Genomic DNA, 16,697 nt, shown 5'->3' with positions numbered 1-16,697 from the left:
ATAAGTGCTTGCTGACCACTTAGGTTTAAAACAAAATTCAGTCTGTTCTAAGGCTCAATATCAGTGGCCCTACACAATGGTTCCCTTTTTGGCCTCTTATCTGAACAAGCCAGTATTTTCTAACTTTGAATCTTTGTAGGCTTGTCATTTTCAAAATGTGATTTTGAAGTTGTCCACTCTGTTCTCTTCCCTTCCTTATTCAAGTACTTTCTTCATGCTGTTTACTACTTTCCTATTGGACAGAACATATTCAAGAGCATCTTTTTACCTGAACTTGGTGCAGGCTGAAGGCCTATCTCCCAGTTAAATCTCCTTATCACCTTTAAATCCCCTAAAATAAACAACTACCACTTTAAGGAAGCTGTCTTTCTTCACATTGGAATTTAGTAACAACATCTATATAAGATTTCTCTAAAAGGTTTATTTGTTCTAACATGACAAATAGGATTCCCATTGGACCAAATATAAGCTTAAAGTCAATCCTGGATTTAGAAGTATTCCTAATTATTACCATCATACCACAGGCGGTGCATAAGATTTGGAATCAAGAAACCTGGATTCAGGTTCTTATTTTGCTATTAACTTGCTGAATAATAATATTGGATAGACAACCTCTCAGAGCCTGATTCCTCATCTGTAAAAAGAAGGGGTTGGATTATTTGCTATTTTAAAGGTTCCTCTGTCTCAAAAATTCTATCGCCACCTTCTATAATGTTGATTTAAATTAATGCTGGCTTGGGAAACTATAGCAAATAGTACAAATTAATTTTCTTCTTTACTCCCCCCATTAAAACAAAAGTAAAAATGTTATGTGTGTTTGGAAAAAACCAGAAACATCCCAGCTCAATGCAATATAGAAATGATATCAGAGTATTTCAGTAGTTCTAGAAGAATTAGAAGCAAGGTTAAATTAGCTCTTACAATTTAATTTAGGACCCATTGCCAAAATATACTTTTAATAATTGCTCAACTCTCTGGTCCCTCTCTCTACACAGATATGTGTGTGTATATATATATACACACACACACATATGTCCATATATGTAGATATCTATTTATGTGTACCACCCCTTCAATAAATATAATCCTCAGAAGCCATGCTCATCTATTTCCCCAGTTATATCTTTTAGGGCAGCTATTTGGGAAAGCAGATAAAATCAAAAGCCAGGAAGATCTTAATTCAAATCCAGAAATAGATAGTAGCTGTTTGAACAACTCACTTAAACTATTTGCTTCAGTTTCCTCAACTGTAAAATGAAGATAATAGTACCTGTTTTCCAGGAAATGCTTAATAAATCCTCTCTTCCTCATAGACACACAAATATCTTGATGGATAACTCCAAAAAACTTGTAGACAGACAAGATATAAGCAATGTAGTTCAAAGGAAAATGAAGAGAAGAGGTAAGTGAATGGGCAGTTAGGTGGAGTACATCTTTCCAAGGAACAAAAGATGAGTTGGTAGAAAAGGAGAAAAATATGGATACACAGAAGTAGTGGTTAGTTAAGTAAAAGCAATCACAAAATGCTAATTTATTGAAGGTTTGGTTTTTTTTTTTTTTTTGCTATAAAATTAGCAAATACATATCAATAATTTTTTTGAGATTACAATAGGTGATATACACAAAATTATCAAGACCAAAATAACTTTTAGGGCCCAAAATACGTTCAAGAATGCAATCCTAATTCAATATAATTTGACTTCATTAGGATACACGGGATGATTCTTGAACCAATAACCACCAATTTGGAAAAGCTATATTATTATCGGAAGGGAATATAACAAGTATGTGTATTTCTTTCTCATCTCAGTCACTGATTGGTCCAGTACTATTTCTTTGAAGCTGATCTTTTCCCTTCTCCTTTTTTTGGTCTGCCTTTTCCACGAAGCTTCTTTAATCGCATCTGCTCTTCCTTAAAATCTTCATGTTCATCTCTGAGTAAAAAAAAGGAGAATAATTAATCAATTAAATCTAACTAAAAAGGTAAAACACATTCAAACAGAAACATTCTCTTTGGTGATCTCTGTAGGGTTCAAATAAGTGAACACATGTCTATAAGAAATGATGAACAGGCTGATTTTAAAAGTCTGGAAAAGACCTATATGAACTGATGCTGAGTGGAGTGAGCAGAACCTAGAGAATATGACAACAAGTAACAGCAAAATGAAGTGATGATCAACTGTGATGAACTTGGCTCGCCTCAATAATGCAGTGATTCAAGGCAATTCCAATAGACTTGGAATGAAAAATGACAATCACATCCAGAGAGAGAATATGAAGTTAAATATGGATTGAATCATAATATTTTTGCCTGTTTGGTTTTTTTTCTTTTGGTCTGATTTTTCTTATACAACATAATATATGTAGAAATATGTTTAAAAGGATTGCACATATTTAACCTATATCAGATTGCTTACTGTCTTGGGGAGAGGGGAGATAAGAGAAGGAGGGAGAAAAATTCAGAACACAAAGTTTTACAAAAATGAATGTTGAAAACTATCTTTACATGTATTTGGGAAAATATTATTTTAAAAAGTGAACACATGCAATATAATTTGTAATCCTTAAAGTGAGATATATATATATATATATGTGTATACTAGCTCTGATAACGATAATGTAATACTTATCAACATTTGATTTTTTTTCAAGGGAGCTTGCCCAACTAAGTTTATTGAAAACATGAAGCAGTTCCCAGCTTATGAATAGGTTACATTTCAAATGTTCATTTGTAAGTGAGTTGTTTAAATTCAGAATGCCTGTTCCCATAGAAACAATGATGTAAAGTGTGGTAAGCTTCTAGACTGGTTTATGAGTCTATTTTACTAATGATATACCTGAGGTCTATAACAGTAGCTCTGGACAGCAAATCCTTCGTGATCCCTGAAATCCTGGCTAAGGCCAGAAGTCAACTAAGGAAATAAAGGTAGAATCTAGAGGCTTTCTAGAAGCTGAGAAATTTCTGTTACAGCATAGGAAATAAGATTAGACAGCAAGAAAATACGGAAGAAAATGTACAGGGGGACCATAGCTACCACAGCACTTGTGGTGGAGGGGACCATCAGGAAATGGCTCAGATGAAAGAACATATTGTTTTTGTATCTCAATAACATGACAAATTTTTAAAATGCTAATGCAAGAATTTTAAACCACAAGAGTTCTAGGGTACAAAGGAGAACATGGGCAGAAAAGGGTGTCAGTGGTGGAAGGAAGCTCTAGTGCCACGGATGTCAGATTCCAAGGGCTGTTCATTAATGTAGATGACCTGTAAGTTGAATGTATGTTCAGGTGAAGGGCTGCTTGTATTCTAAGAACTAAAAAACAATCCTTCAAGAAATGTTTGCTAGTTGTTGGGTATGTATTAGAGCAAAACTAAAACTGATTTGCAAGTAATACTAATCTATATTTATTATACTTCTTATATACTTCCTAGGAGTTGCATTCATTTTTGATTCTAACATACAGAAAAATCTCAGCCAGTGGGAACCCTTGGCTTAGCTGAGAATTTAGACCTTTAAGCATCAAAACTTGTTTATTTTCACCCATTTTTTGAATTAAACCTCATTATATACTTTCCAACTTATAAAGCAGAGGATATCAAACATAACTTAACTCTTTCTTAATGAACATAAATTATTATAATATACTATTACAGAATCATGCTATGAATAAGGCCCTATTTCCCCTCTACAAAAAGGTCCCCAGACTTTATTGTTAGAGCTGCTTACTTTTCAGTTTTTCTGTTTGTTTTCTTGACATCAGGCTCTTATAGTTAGAGCTCACTCTATTTCTATAGTGTTTAACTATAGCAACTCCTTTCTTCCCTTCTAATTTGCTGATTCTAATCCATTCTGAGCTTAGAAATAAGATAACAATGTTTTTTAGGACTGTATGTAAATAAGGGTCTAAGGAATTTTCTTATATGTCCAATACATCACTTTAATGTATGAATTTTATGATTTATTCATTTTATCCTTTTCTCCCCCCTTCCTCCTTTTCTGCTATATTCTGTTTAGGTAAAATATAATGAAATTTGACATATATTATTAAAACTTTTTTATATCTAATTTCATTGAGAGTTTTAAAATTAAAATATTATTAGTAACTGATATTTTAGTACCAACACAACAGAAAGGCAAAAGCACATAACATAAAATATGAATTAGAATCTTGTCTAGAAGAATGCTATATTATGGTATCATGATAAAGATGAGTTATTCTTCTTAACCAAGTGAAGCTATAGAAACTTAAGCATTTCATCCTATTGTAGAACTGAAAAAAAATTTGTTGCCCAACATGTATGTAAAGTTACTGAGGCAATGGCCTTTCTGCAGTCCACTTCAGTTGCTTGAAAGAGTATGTTAAGAAAGGGTTCTTTTCCTGCCTCTTAGGTAGCAACTCTCAAAACAAACTGCCCGCTGAGGTGAAATAATTTAATATTGTTGTTTCTTTCTATCTCATCTACTTTCTTATAGTATAGGTATCCATCTCTGATATTTATCTAAGGCACCTATTTCAATTTTTACTATGAAGGTTATAACAAAAACTCCTTTTAGCATTGATATGAGTTAAAATGGATTGGCTCTGCAAATTTTAAAATCAATTTCTCCTAGTGACAAACAATATATAAAAGGAACCTTACAGTATTTTCCTTAAATCTCCTTGGCTTTGGTTATCAATAAATATCTTAAATAACTGGGTTCAAAAATTTTTTTTAATAACTTACATGAGATTACACTGTAATTTAAAAATTAAACATAAGAAAATGATATAGTTTGCCATATAACTGCTAGATTTTAAACACTTATTTTTCTTATCCCAAACAAATGCAAGTTACTTAAGGTAATGGTGGAATATAGTGGCAAAGATAATCCAAAAGTTTATGTGATTTTTCATATATCTAGGGATTTTTTCCCCCAGCAGATATGCCTTTTAATTCTATTAAAATGATGTTTAAAATAAGTTTGTATGGAGTGAACAAAAATTAACTGCCAGCAAAGAGATATATACCCAAAGTATAATGGGTAGTTTGCTAAAAGTTAAAAATATGCTGTGGAAAACAACATGGAAATAATAGATGTGACTTAATGTATAATATTGTGAGAGGGAACAAAATAATTTTGTACTAATATATTAGTGTCTAGCTATCCTGACTGGCAAATATTATATCCTTTTATTAATTCTCTAATGCATTAGAAGAAACAACATATTTTGTATCTATGACATGCCAAATTAAAAAATGCTAACATATGAGTTCTAAAATTAAAGATATCTAATTCCATCTTTCCCCTTGCCTAAGTTCCCCTTTTCTTTCCTATATGTTCTTATAGAGACAGGTATAAGATTCTGTTAAATTGTTAAGCATAACCCTTAATGAAAGTCTGTAGCTTTGTTAGGACAAAAAAAATCCATAAAAAATGGTACAAAATTAATTAAACTTTCTAAACAGTGCCAGCAAAAGTACTACTATAAAAATGACAGTTTTCCATACCTAACAGATCAGATTGGGGGTGGGGGGATGGGGAATTCCTTATTGAGTTGAATCTGTTGTCCTACTATTATTTCTGTTATTTCTTTGCACTGTATTGATGCCTGTTTTTCCCTTGCATTGTATTGATGCCTGTTTTTCCCATTATCTTTCATGACTCATTAACTATGCATGTTAACTATAAAGTATCCACTGCATAATCTTAGCCAGTTTTATGATATACACATACACAAAACTGGTTTGATTTTCAAAGTTTGCAAGCTATATTCATATTTTGAAAGAATTCTCACTTTCTCTCAATTTTAGCTTTAAAATTTATCTAAACACAAAGAGAAATGTCCTAAAGGAGAGAAAGATTTTCAGCATCTTGCCTATATTCTCATCTATCAAATTCTCTTACCACCTTATTTCTGGTTTTTCATTACCTGTAAAGACCAAAGAAACGGAGTTTCCTCATGAGAAAAAAATAGGTATTGTGAGGGGGATACCAGGTCAAAGTCTCCTTCTTTTTGGCCATAGGCTGTTCACTAAACAGCTTCACCACTTTCATAGACTTGGAATCAGTGGGGCTGGCAACTTCTCCAAATATTCGAGCACTTAGGCGAGCCATTCGCACAGCATATTCTGAAAGGGATGACATCTCAAGAGAAGGCCAAGAGAAAGACAGCTCCTACACAAACAGAAAAGAATGATAAACATGTTAGTATGAAATATTCTAGGACTACCCAATAAACATCTAGGAAAAAAAAAGATGAAAAAGATGAGTCATGATGAATCATGCAAATTGGCAGAGGACTTGTACTGGGAATTGAGAAACATTTGTGATCCAATATAACTGATTTCTTTGCACAATACTTTATATTTATGGCTTATGTTCTTTTGTATGTGGGGCTGATATAATTAAAATGTTATCTATTACTGCTTTGCTATACTTATTTTGGGGGGGCAATTAACTAGGTTGTGCTTAAATAAGCATTTAGTGCATTAAAGTTATCTTTTATCTTTTTTTTTTTTTTTTTTTTTTTTTTTTTTAAGTAAGCTTGCTTGGTAGGGAAAATGGGAAAACAGATTACTAGTCACAATTAACACTAATGTATCTTCAGAAAACACCAACGTAAGCAATCTGCAAAAGAAATATGCTGACTGACATCTAAAGGTTCAATCTTTGCAGAAAAATAATTATACTGTTGTCTTTATTATCAGTCCTTTGAATACTGTTCTTCTCAGAGGACTACAAAAGGCTCTAAGAAAGTGCTAATGAATTATGAGGTCATTTAGCCTCTAGGTTACAAGACTGAATCTGACCTGAGTCGAGGTTGAAATTAATTTTGAGGAAGGGGTGGTGGATGAATTGGGGTGGTAGTGGTCCTGTAGTTTTTTCATGAACTTCCTCTAAAAAAGCCATTTAAAAAAAACCCTTCAAACACAAGATTTTTATTTCCTAAATGGTAACTATTCATTCTGAATTTTGATGTGATTATTTCCATTTTGTATATTTTTCTTTTTTCCTACTTAAAACAGGGTATCTAGGTGACATAATATAGTTCTGTGCCTGGAGTCAAAAAGACCCAAGTTGAGTTCAAATCTAGCCTCACACATTTACAAGCTCTGAGACTGTGGACAAGTCACTTCACTCTTTGTTCCTCATCGTAAAATGAGCTGGAAAAGGAAATGGGAAACCACTCTAATATCTTTGCCAAGAAAACCCCACATTGGATCATGAAAAGTTGCCAACAACTGAACAACCACAATTCTAAAACAGTAATACTTTACATGTATTTTTATGTCTCTAAAGACCTCAGCATTTCTGAAAGAAAATGATTCTTATAACATTTTGATCAAGTAGCTAAAAAACCCTAGAAGCTAAATAATGATTACATAAAGGCTTGCAGCAGCGTAAACAACATATCCCACGTTATCTACCATTACAACTGGAATAGCATATCAGATCAAAAGCTGGCAAAAGCAGACAGGTATTCTTGGCATAAGTAAAGCTATATGATGTGAAATTTTAGTAGTAAATTGAGAATAACTTACAATACATTAATTTATCTGTCACAGTGCCAATAATCTAGAATACTTTAAGCCAGTGTTTCATTCATGGGCTTGGGGACAGTCTGTCCAAGTAAGGATAGATAGATTGTCCTCAAAACAGGAAAAATACAACTTACCCTTGAAAATCAAAGGTGGAAAAAAAGTTACTATAAGGAAAAAAATTCTCTTCAAGCTATTATCTGTACATTGTAGTGCCAGAAAACACCACAATCACTTCAGAAGGATAGAAAGCAGGATTTAAACTAGGGGAACCTTTTACAACCCCATTTGAGGGTCAGTAACAGTATAAGTATTCTGAATAAAATACTAGACTTTAGAAAGTTCTGTACATGTCTCAAGGCTAAATAAATTCATTGACTCCGACTCCTCATTCCCTACACATTCAGATTTCAGGTTTTTCTGAAACTATCCTGACTGAACAGAGCCATCTCATGGTCAGCATAGGAAATCTGTTCTCTTTTCTTCCTAGTTCAGAGGGATCATAAATAGCTATTTCTATGTTTTCCTTTTTCACTACTCACAGCTAATGTAATTGTACCTACCTTATATAAAGCTTTCTTTTATGTACAAACTATTCCATTTTTTCCCATTCTCTGCTCTTACAACTCTAGTCATTACCAAGGGAAAAATTTCTGTCTGAGCCTAAGAGCAACTAATTAAGTATAAAAATACTAGTGGTCAGTCTTTAGCAAAGAAAAATAATAATTTTAATGACAATAAAGAGCCAGTGTCAGCAGCTTTTAAAGCTTTTGAAAATGCCTATAAATTTCCTGTAGAATCTCCCCATGTTTCCTTCTACTTTTGCTATAGTTTCCTCATAGATTTTAGAGGCAGAAAGGATAACAGAAACCACGTCGTCCAATCTCTTCATTCTTTACAGATGAGAAAGCTGAGATTTGGGGGAGGGGGGGTTAAAGTGATTTGTCCAAGCACACACAATATTATTAAATGGCAGAATTCAAAAGTGAGTTATCTGCTTCCAAATCCAGCTTGATTTCCACTGTGCCAATTAAAACTGCTTTTCTGCATCTGTTAGCATTAAAAATAAATTATACTTCTCTCAAATCCAATATGTTGTTCAATTTATTGATAGTATTTTGTGTAATGCCTAATAATGCAATATTGTTTTCTAAATTTTTCACTGTGTATATAGTCTTTCAGTCTATTATGTGTTTAAAAGGGCTACTCAATATTTCTAATAATGTTTTCATGAAAAAAAAATGCATTTGAATCAGAAACTGATGACCTGAATAAATTTTACAACTATTACAAGTTGAGAGAATGTTTGGTACTATATACACATACTGCTTCCCTCTTCTCCCCCACGGTGGATATCCAGACATCTACTTCCATAGATACATATATCCCCAAGATATATGCCTTCTTCCCAATCAGGTACAGTGCCTGGAACACAATAAGAACTGTAAACGAATTTCTTTCTTTTTTACATAAACCAGTGTAAATTACCGAAGATACTATTACTTAGCCCAAAATAAGTATATTGGTATTAACATTATGTACCCAGAGAAGAATAAAAAGGTATTTGAGTGAGACGGTTTAATTTCACAAATATTTAATGGTTACTAAGTGCAAAAATCACATTCTATACCTACAAAGGGCATATGTAACACTGGGGGAATATAAGATGGGTCTTAAGTTTACATATCCATAAAATCAAGGGGTTGAACTAAAAGACCTCTGATGTGCCTTTTAGCTCTACATTTATAATTTCATATATAGAGGATGGGTACATTATACCTTATAAAGTTAATCTGAAGAAGAAGGGGAGGAGTACCATATCAGAAGACCAGAGAAGGCTAAGGTGGAGGTGTTAGGTGAGTTAAACTGCAAAGGAAGATAATGATTCTTAAAGTATAAGCTAGGAGGGTTGGGTCTCCTGAAAAGGATCACTCAAAGTCCAAGTGTTCAAACAAGCTAAATAATAAAATACCTGAAGGTAAAAATATTCCAGGGATATAACAGTAGGGAAGAAGGGTCCCTGGGGTTTCAGGGGTTCCCCAATAAAATTCTGCCAATATCTGCTTCTATAACAGAGTACATCCCATGCAAATGGAGCCATAGGGTAAGAGATGGATTTGTTATCAAGAAGCACTGATGGTCTCATTTGGCTGGAAGACAGAATTCATGTTAAGGAGAAATGTGAAATAAGGCTAGAAACAAAAGTGTCAGCCAACCCATGGAGAATCTTAAGCTAAAAAAATTGTATTTTGTCCTGTAAGAGAGAAGGTTGCATGAAAGGCTTTACATAAGTAATATGTTTAGAACTGGGCCATTGAAAGAATATTATGTATCTTTAGAAGAATTTTACATATTTAACCTATATTGGATTGCTTGTTATCTAGGGTACAGGGAGGTAAGGAAGGAGGGAGAAAAATTTGGAATACAAGGTTTTGCATGTATTTTGAAAAATAAAAAGCTATTATAAAAAAAGAAAGAATATTTTGTTTGAGTACAGAATAGACAAAAGGGGAGAAAGAAGGTAAGAGCTTATCACTATAGTACAGGTAAGAGAAGATGTGAATCTGAAATAGTGTGAAATAGTATGGAAAGAGAGAATAGACGGGAGAGATATATAAAATAGAATCAAAATGACATACTAGGCAGCTAGAATAAAGGAAGAATCTGATGGGAAAGTAGCCCACTGATTCTAAGCTAAAAGAAAACAAAGTTATTTGTATGCTACCTTATGAATATGGTAAATATCTGTAATAAAATTCACTATAATGAAACTGTAAGTTCCTCTCTCCAATATATCTGTATTACAAAAACTAAATCAGAAATAAAGGTTAACAAGAGGAATAAAGAAAAATGATAGTTTTTCCCCAAAACCAAAGTCACTCAAGAGTTTTTTTTTTAATTACTTATAAAACAAAAAGAAATAAAAGATGGTCCTGTGACTTAACAAGTGACAGTTTTTCAATAAAGGGCAAAAATATCTCCAATGGAGACTCACTTAAGAACAGAGAATACCTTTTCTCAAATGCTGTTTAAAAAGTTATGTTCTCTATGAATATTAGTCCTTTAGGCCATCAACCTGTTATCTGTTCAATAGCTTTCAAAATCTCTCTTACGAGGGCAGGTAGATGGCAAAGTGGATAGAGCACTGGTCCAGGAGTCAGGAAAACCTTGAGTTCAAATCCGGAATTTATGACCAAAGAAGAACTAAAAAATATTATAAAACCCAAAATGGATATTTTGATGACATTAAATTAAAAAGTTTTTGCACAAATAAAATAAATGCAGCCAAGATTAGAAGAGGAGAAAGCTGAGAAACAATTTTTATAATCAATGTTTTTAACAAAGGCTTCATTTCTAAAATTCATAAGAGAATTGGGGCAGCTAGATGGCACAGTGGATAGAGCACTAGAGTCAGGAGGACCTGAGTTTAAATCTGACTGATGACATTTAATACTAACTAGTTGTGTGATCCTGGGCAAGTCACTTAACCCCAACTGCCCTCTCTCAGACCCCCCAAAATATATATAGAATTGACTCAAATTTATAAAAATAAGATAAGTCATCCCCCAATTGATAAATGGTCAAATGTAAACAAGACACTTTTCAGATGAAGAAATTAAAGTCATCTATAGTCATAAGAAAAAATGCTAAATCACTATTAATTAGAAAAATGCAAGTTAAGAATTTGAGGTGCCACCTTATATCTATCAAAGATAAATATCGGAGGGGATGTGAAAAAACTGGGACACAAATGCATTACTGGTACAGTTATGAACTGATCTAGCCATTCTGGAGAGCAATTTGAAACAATACCCATGTAGTATATACTCTTTTAATCCAGCAGTGTCACTATTGAGTCAGTATTTTAAAGAGATCATAATATAAGAAGGGAAAGGACCCATATGTACAAAAATGTTTGTAGTACCTTTTTGTGGTGGCAAGAAATTGGAAATTGAGTGGATGGCCATCAGTTGGGGAATGACAGAATAAGTTATGGCATATGAATATACTGAAATATTCTCGTTCTATAAGAAATGACGAGGAGGATGATTCAGAAACGCCTAGAAAGACTTACATGAACTGATGCTTAAAAACTTACATGAACTGGGGCAGCTAGATGGCTCAGTGGATAGAGTACCAGCCTTGAATTCAGGAGGACCCAAGTTCAAATCTGATCTCAGACACTTAACACTTCCTAGCTGTGTGAGCCTGGGCAAATCACTTAACCCCAGCCTCAGGGGAAAAAAAAAAAAAAAGACTTACATGAACTGATGCTTAGTGAAGCGAACAGAGTTGGAACATTACACACAGTAACAGCACAATTATGTGATGATCAACTCTGACAGACTTAGCTCTTCTCAACAGTACAGTAATACAAGAGTATTCCAATAGACCTGGGATGGAAAATGCCATCCACATCCAAAGACAGAACTATAGAGATCGAATGTGGGTTGAAGAATACTATTTTCTTCTTTTTTTTTTTTTTTGTTTCCTTTTTCTTTTTTGTGATTTTCCCCTTTTGTCATGATTTTTCTTTATAACACGCATAATATGGAAATACATTTAAAAGGATTGTACATATATAAACTATATCAGACTGCTTGCTGTCTTGGGGAGGGAGAGGCAAGGGAGAAAAAACTTGGAACTCAAAATCTTACAAAAATGAATGCTGAAAATTATCTTTTTATGTAATTGGCAAAATAAAATTCTATTGAGAAAAATATTTTTGAAGTACTCAAAAATATATGGTGCTAGGTCCATGTATCAAGCATGACAAACACTATTTGAAGATGATACTGTGTATGTGTATCTTTCATCTGTCTCTCTCAACAAATATCCCTACAAAACTTTAATGTTTGTCACATATTCAACAGCACAATGCATTCATATTTCTGATAATGCTAATGTCATCAATGAGGTTATATTATGTCAAATATAGGTCATTTTGGGAACAGAAATATATTACACATTTCCCAGAATTTCTTTCTCAAAAGTGTTTAGTTTTTAAAAGCAAGGTTTCAGTCTCTTTTTCATACAGACCATTCTTATTTTTTTTTTGAGTATTTTCTTTTTCCAAATACATGCAAAAAATTTTCAACATTCACCTTTGCAAAGCTTCGTGTTTCAATTTTTTCTCCCTCCCTCACTCAGCTTCTCTATCTTTCACAGGGTGTAGCTGGTTCAGTTCATTACTGCTCTATTGGAACTGATTTGGTTCATCTCATTGTTGAAGAGGCCGAGTCCATCAGAACTGATCATCATATAGTATTGTTGAAATATATAGTGATCTCCTGGTCCTGCTCATTTCATTCAGCATCAGTTTATGTAAGTCTTCCCTTTAGGAATAGTTCCAAATTACTTTCCAGAATGGGTGGATCATTTCATAATTTCACCAACAATGCCTTAGTGTCCAGTTTTCCCATATCTTCTCCAACTTTTATCATTATTTTTTCCTGTCAGAAGATGATACTCTCTATAGAAAACAAAAATTATTATTATAGTTTTTATTACGTCTAAGAAATTCCAGTATTTTTTACTTCACTTCATATTCAATCTATTGTACTGAGGCGATTAACATAAATCATAAACCAGACTCCAAGAGACAGAAATTTTAAAGTATATATACTGGCACAGAAAAATAATCTGAAGGAAATTATTTATGATTGATAATGATTAACCAATTTAACTGAGTAGTTGCTCTCAAATTAATAACAGTGAAGACCCTCCTTCTTCCCCTCCCCCACCTCCAATCATAGCCGAATCTTCTGTTCTTGCCTCCACATAACTGCCACAGTAATGTCAATAAAACACTTATCCGTGCAGGTCTTTTATCAGAATCTTCAAGAACTCCCCATTACTTCTTAGATAAAATACAAAATCCTTAGTTTGATATTTTAAATTCCTCCATAATGTCTCACCTACCCGTCCGTTTTAACCACCCTGTTTCAGTCAAATTAACCTGTTAGCTGTTGTCCACCTCTAACTTCCTAACTTTGCCTAAGTGGCCCCCCCCCCCCAGATCTGCTATGCAGTTCCTCCACCCCTCTACCTGGTAGATTCCCCAACTTTTTTCAAAGTGCAATTTACTTATCACCTCCTCTCTCCCTCCTAAAGTCACTTTGTATTTACATATCCAGAACTGTACCAATTGTGTATGTCACCCCCCTCGCCCCACCTTGAAATGTACATTATATGACAGCTGGGGCTGCTATATTATTTGACTTTATATCCCCCAAACCTAATACAATGTCCATGAATGGTGCTCAAGGAATAGCTGTGGTATTGAATCATATTTTATTTTGTATTGTTTGATATTACAGGTTACTATAATAGCAAGAGAGCTACTCCTGAGGTCAGCATGACCTGGGCTCAATTCTGCTGATTCGACCCTGAGTAAGTGGTCCGAGCTACTTTTCTAAGCCTCGTGCACACACGCACGCACACATTCCTTATGCCTTTATGTATCATACTTTTAAGATTTAATTTCCTAATTGCTTTTCTCTTCCATTGATCATGCTCAGAATGACATTTATATATCGATAACAATAGCTAATTTTAAGGGAGTGTTCGCTATGAAAGTGCACTCTCATTTGAAATCTGAAACAATCCTGGTAAAAGGGTGTTTTTATCACCCCATTTTGCAGATGAAGAAACTGAGGCAAACCGCTCCAGCCTCCAAGCCGATAATCACACCGGCCGGTAGCTAGCACAAACGGAGAGCTTGGGATTTGCTGTCCCTTTTTTTTTTTTTTTTCCTGACCCCCCCCCCCCCCCAGGGCTTCAGCCCACACGTGGGCTCAATTAGGAATCTCTGGCTAAATGATCCAGACGGAAACTTAAGTTTCTCCTGTGGCTTCGGATCCGAAGTGTTGAGCCCAGTGGTCCTCAAACTTTTTACATAGGGGCCAGTTCACAGTCCCTCAGACTGTGGGAGGCCGGACTATAGTAAAAACAAAACCTCACACTGTCTCCGCCCCTCAGCCCATCTGCCATAACCGGCGGGCGCATAAACGTCCTCAGCGGATCCCGTAGTTTGAAAACCCCTGTTAGACTGTCACCCTCAAGCGGACGTGGGGCTTTCCGCTGTCAGCCGCCCAGCCAAGGCGGACATCATCGCTTCCATTTAACACTCAAGGTCACAGGCTCCGAGCACTCTTGCCCAGATTCCCAGCCCTGGGATTCGAATCCGGTTATTTGCCGGCTACAGCCCCCACCATCTCCAAGGCTTTTTTGCCCCTCCCCTCCACCCTCGAGATGGCTTTTTGCACCGGTTCTAGTTTGACTCCGCACGCGCCTCAGGCGAGTGAGGCAATAGACCTTCTTTTCCTGACTCCAGACATTAGGCCCGAAGCTGGGAATCGGTTTATAATGTCCCCTGACCCCACGAAACTCCGCGATTTCAGTAGCTCCCACTAACCCAACGTGCTAGGAAAAAACACTAACCAATTTAACAGGTCCGGGCCTTCCTTTCCTCACGTCACGTCCTCCGGAAGTGGTGCTCCCTCAACTCCCCTCGCCCCTCCCAGGTCTAGGGCGACGCGTCCGGCCCCGAGGGCGAAACTACGTCAGGAGTCGCGAGAAGAAGAGTAGAAAAGCGGAAGACTCAATCTGGCGAGCTAGAAAGGACGCTGATAAAAATCCCGGATGGGCGTCCTGCGACGCCTGGAGGTTTCGGAGGACTGGAGTCGGCGCCTGCGCGAGGAAACAACCACTCATAGTCTGACTTCCCGGCTCTCCTAAGTTTCGGACTGGGCAGCCTGGGCTGGCCTTGAGCCGGGGATGGGACGCTGTGTCTCTGGCTCTTAGGGAGGGGTCGAATAGTGGCGCTTTCATCACTCTCCCTTTCAGCATTATCAGTGGAAATAGCGCATTGATGTTTGCGCTCCTTTGACTCTCACCTCAGCCCCGCGAGGCTGGTGGTTCTGACATTCTGAGATTATTAATCTCCTTTAACAATTTCAGAAACTGAGGCACGGAGGGGTCACGTGACTGGCTCCTACACTCCGCGAGTGGCCCTAGCTCTCTGTCTCTTCCTTCTCTCCCTTCCCCCCTTCCCCCGGCCCGCCTCAGCGCAGTGGGGGTGGTGGAGTCTGCTCCTTCTAACTCCTCCTTTCCTTTCCCAACCCCCCCTCCCAGCCACGCACCCTCCGGGCGCTCTTCTGCATCAGCAGCGTCCTAGTCATTGCCGCCAACCAAAATGCTTATTAAAGGCTTACTTACAGCCAGTGCGGGGCCCCTCCCTCCTTCCGCTCCCGGCCCCAGCAACACCAGCCATTGGTCATTGGCTCGCGTGCGCGCCAATGAGATGGATACCTCGGAGACCCCGCACCCACGGGAATGTGATCTTAGAAATTAACCTACGAGCCCCAGAGATGAGCGGGAAGCTGATTAATGGTTGAGGGCCTTGGCTACTGACCCAACCCAAGCTGTCACTTTCTCTGGTCCGTTAGCTATTCGGAAAGGGGACTGGATTAGGACTTGGATTTTGAGCTTTTCCCCTTACTATTTGCGTGACCTTGGCAGTCCCAAGCAAAGGGGTGAGCACTTTTTGACTGGCTGAGAGGAGAAGTTGTTTAGCTCGAAGATAATTTTTTCTTACAAGGGTTTTTTTTTTTTTTATAGGGAAAATACATTTTTGTTAATAAAAAAATTAAGTATTAGGGCTAGATGATCACGTAGGACTTTTTCAGCTCTAAATCTTGTCCATTTTTAAACCTTTTTTTCCCCTCTCAACCAAAGTCGTCTTCCTTCCATCTCTTCATTCTCGTTAGCGTCTTGCGATTGTTTTATTTCAATAAAGTGTGTGGCGATCCTGGCCTGGCATCCATCTTCTCTGTACATTTTTCTGTCTGTATAATCCTTCAGAGAACTTGTTAGGCATGACATCATTCAGATGAGGAAACTGAAGGGGATTGGAGCACTTGTTTGTAAATCACGTCATCGCAGAGCTAGAACTAATAAGGACAGCTAACATTTCTATAACACAGCTTAAGAAAATGGAGGTACAGAGGACACAACTAGGCTCTCTCCTGATTTGGGGGTCCAACTAGCACTTAAACTGATTTGCAACAAGATTCATTTGTGTTTAGTCCCTGAGCCGCGGAAAATCTTTCTCAAAATTTCCCTGGTTTAAAATACCTTTATGGCCACTTGGATACTTTTTTGAAATACTTAA

The 16,697-nt window shown here is 36.3% G+C and overlaps 1 protein-coding gene across 1 annotated transcript; it reads right to left on the bottom strand.

Moving 5' to 3' along the window:
• Window positions 1-1,498: 1,498 nt before the first annotated feature.
• On the bottom strand, window positions 1,499-15,640 carry MRPS33 (mitochondrial ribosomal protein S33). The gene is made up of 3 exons (XM_074267727.1): window positions 14,966-15,640; window positions 5,914-6,158; window positions 1,499-1,934 (listed from the first exon to the last, which is right to left on the bottom strand). Exons 2-3 carry the CDS (start codon window positions 6,126-6,128, stop codon window positions 1,829-1,831), a joined length of 321 nt encoding a protein of 106 aa, XP_074123828.1. The 5' UTR covers window positions 6,129-6,158; window positions 14,966-15,640; the 3' UTR covers window positions 1,499-1,828.
• Between the last annotated feature and the right edge of the window lie 1,057 nt (window positions 15,641-16,697).

The sequence above is a fragment of the Sminthopsis crassicaudata genome, chromosome 5, assembly GCF_048593235.1.
Source record: "Sminthopsis crassicaudata isolate SCR6 chromosome 5, ASM4859323v1, whole genome shotgun sequence".
NCBI lineage: Eukaryota > Metazoa > Chordata > Mammalia > Dasyuromorphia > Dasyuridae > Sminthopsis > Sminthopsis crassicaudata.
Note: the sequence above shows the minus strand (reverse complement) of the source record. Positions and strands in the feature narration are given on the sequence as shown.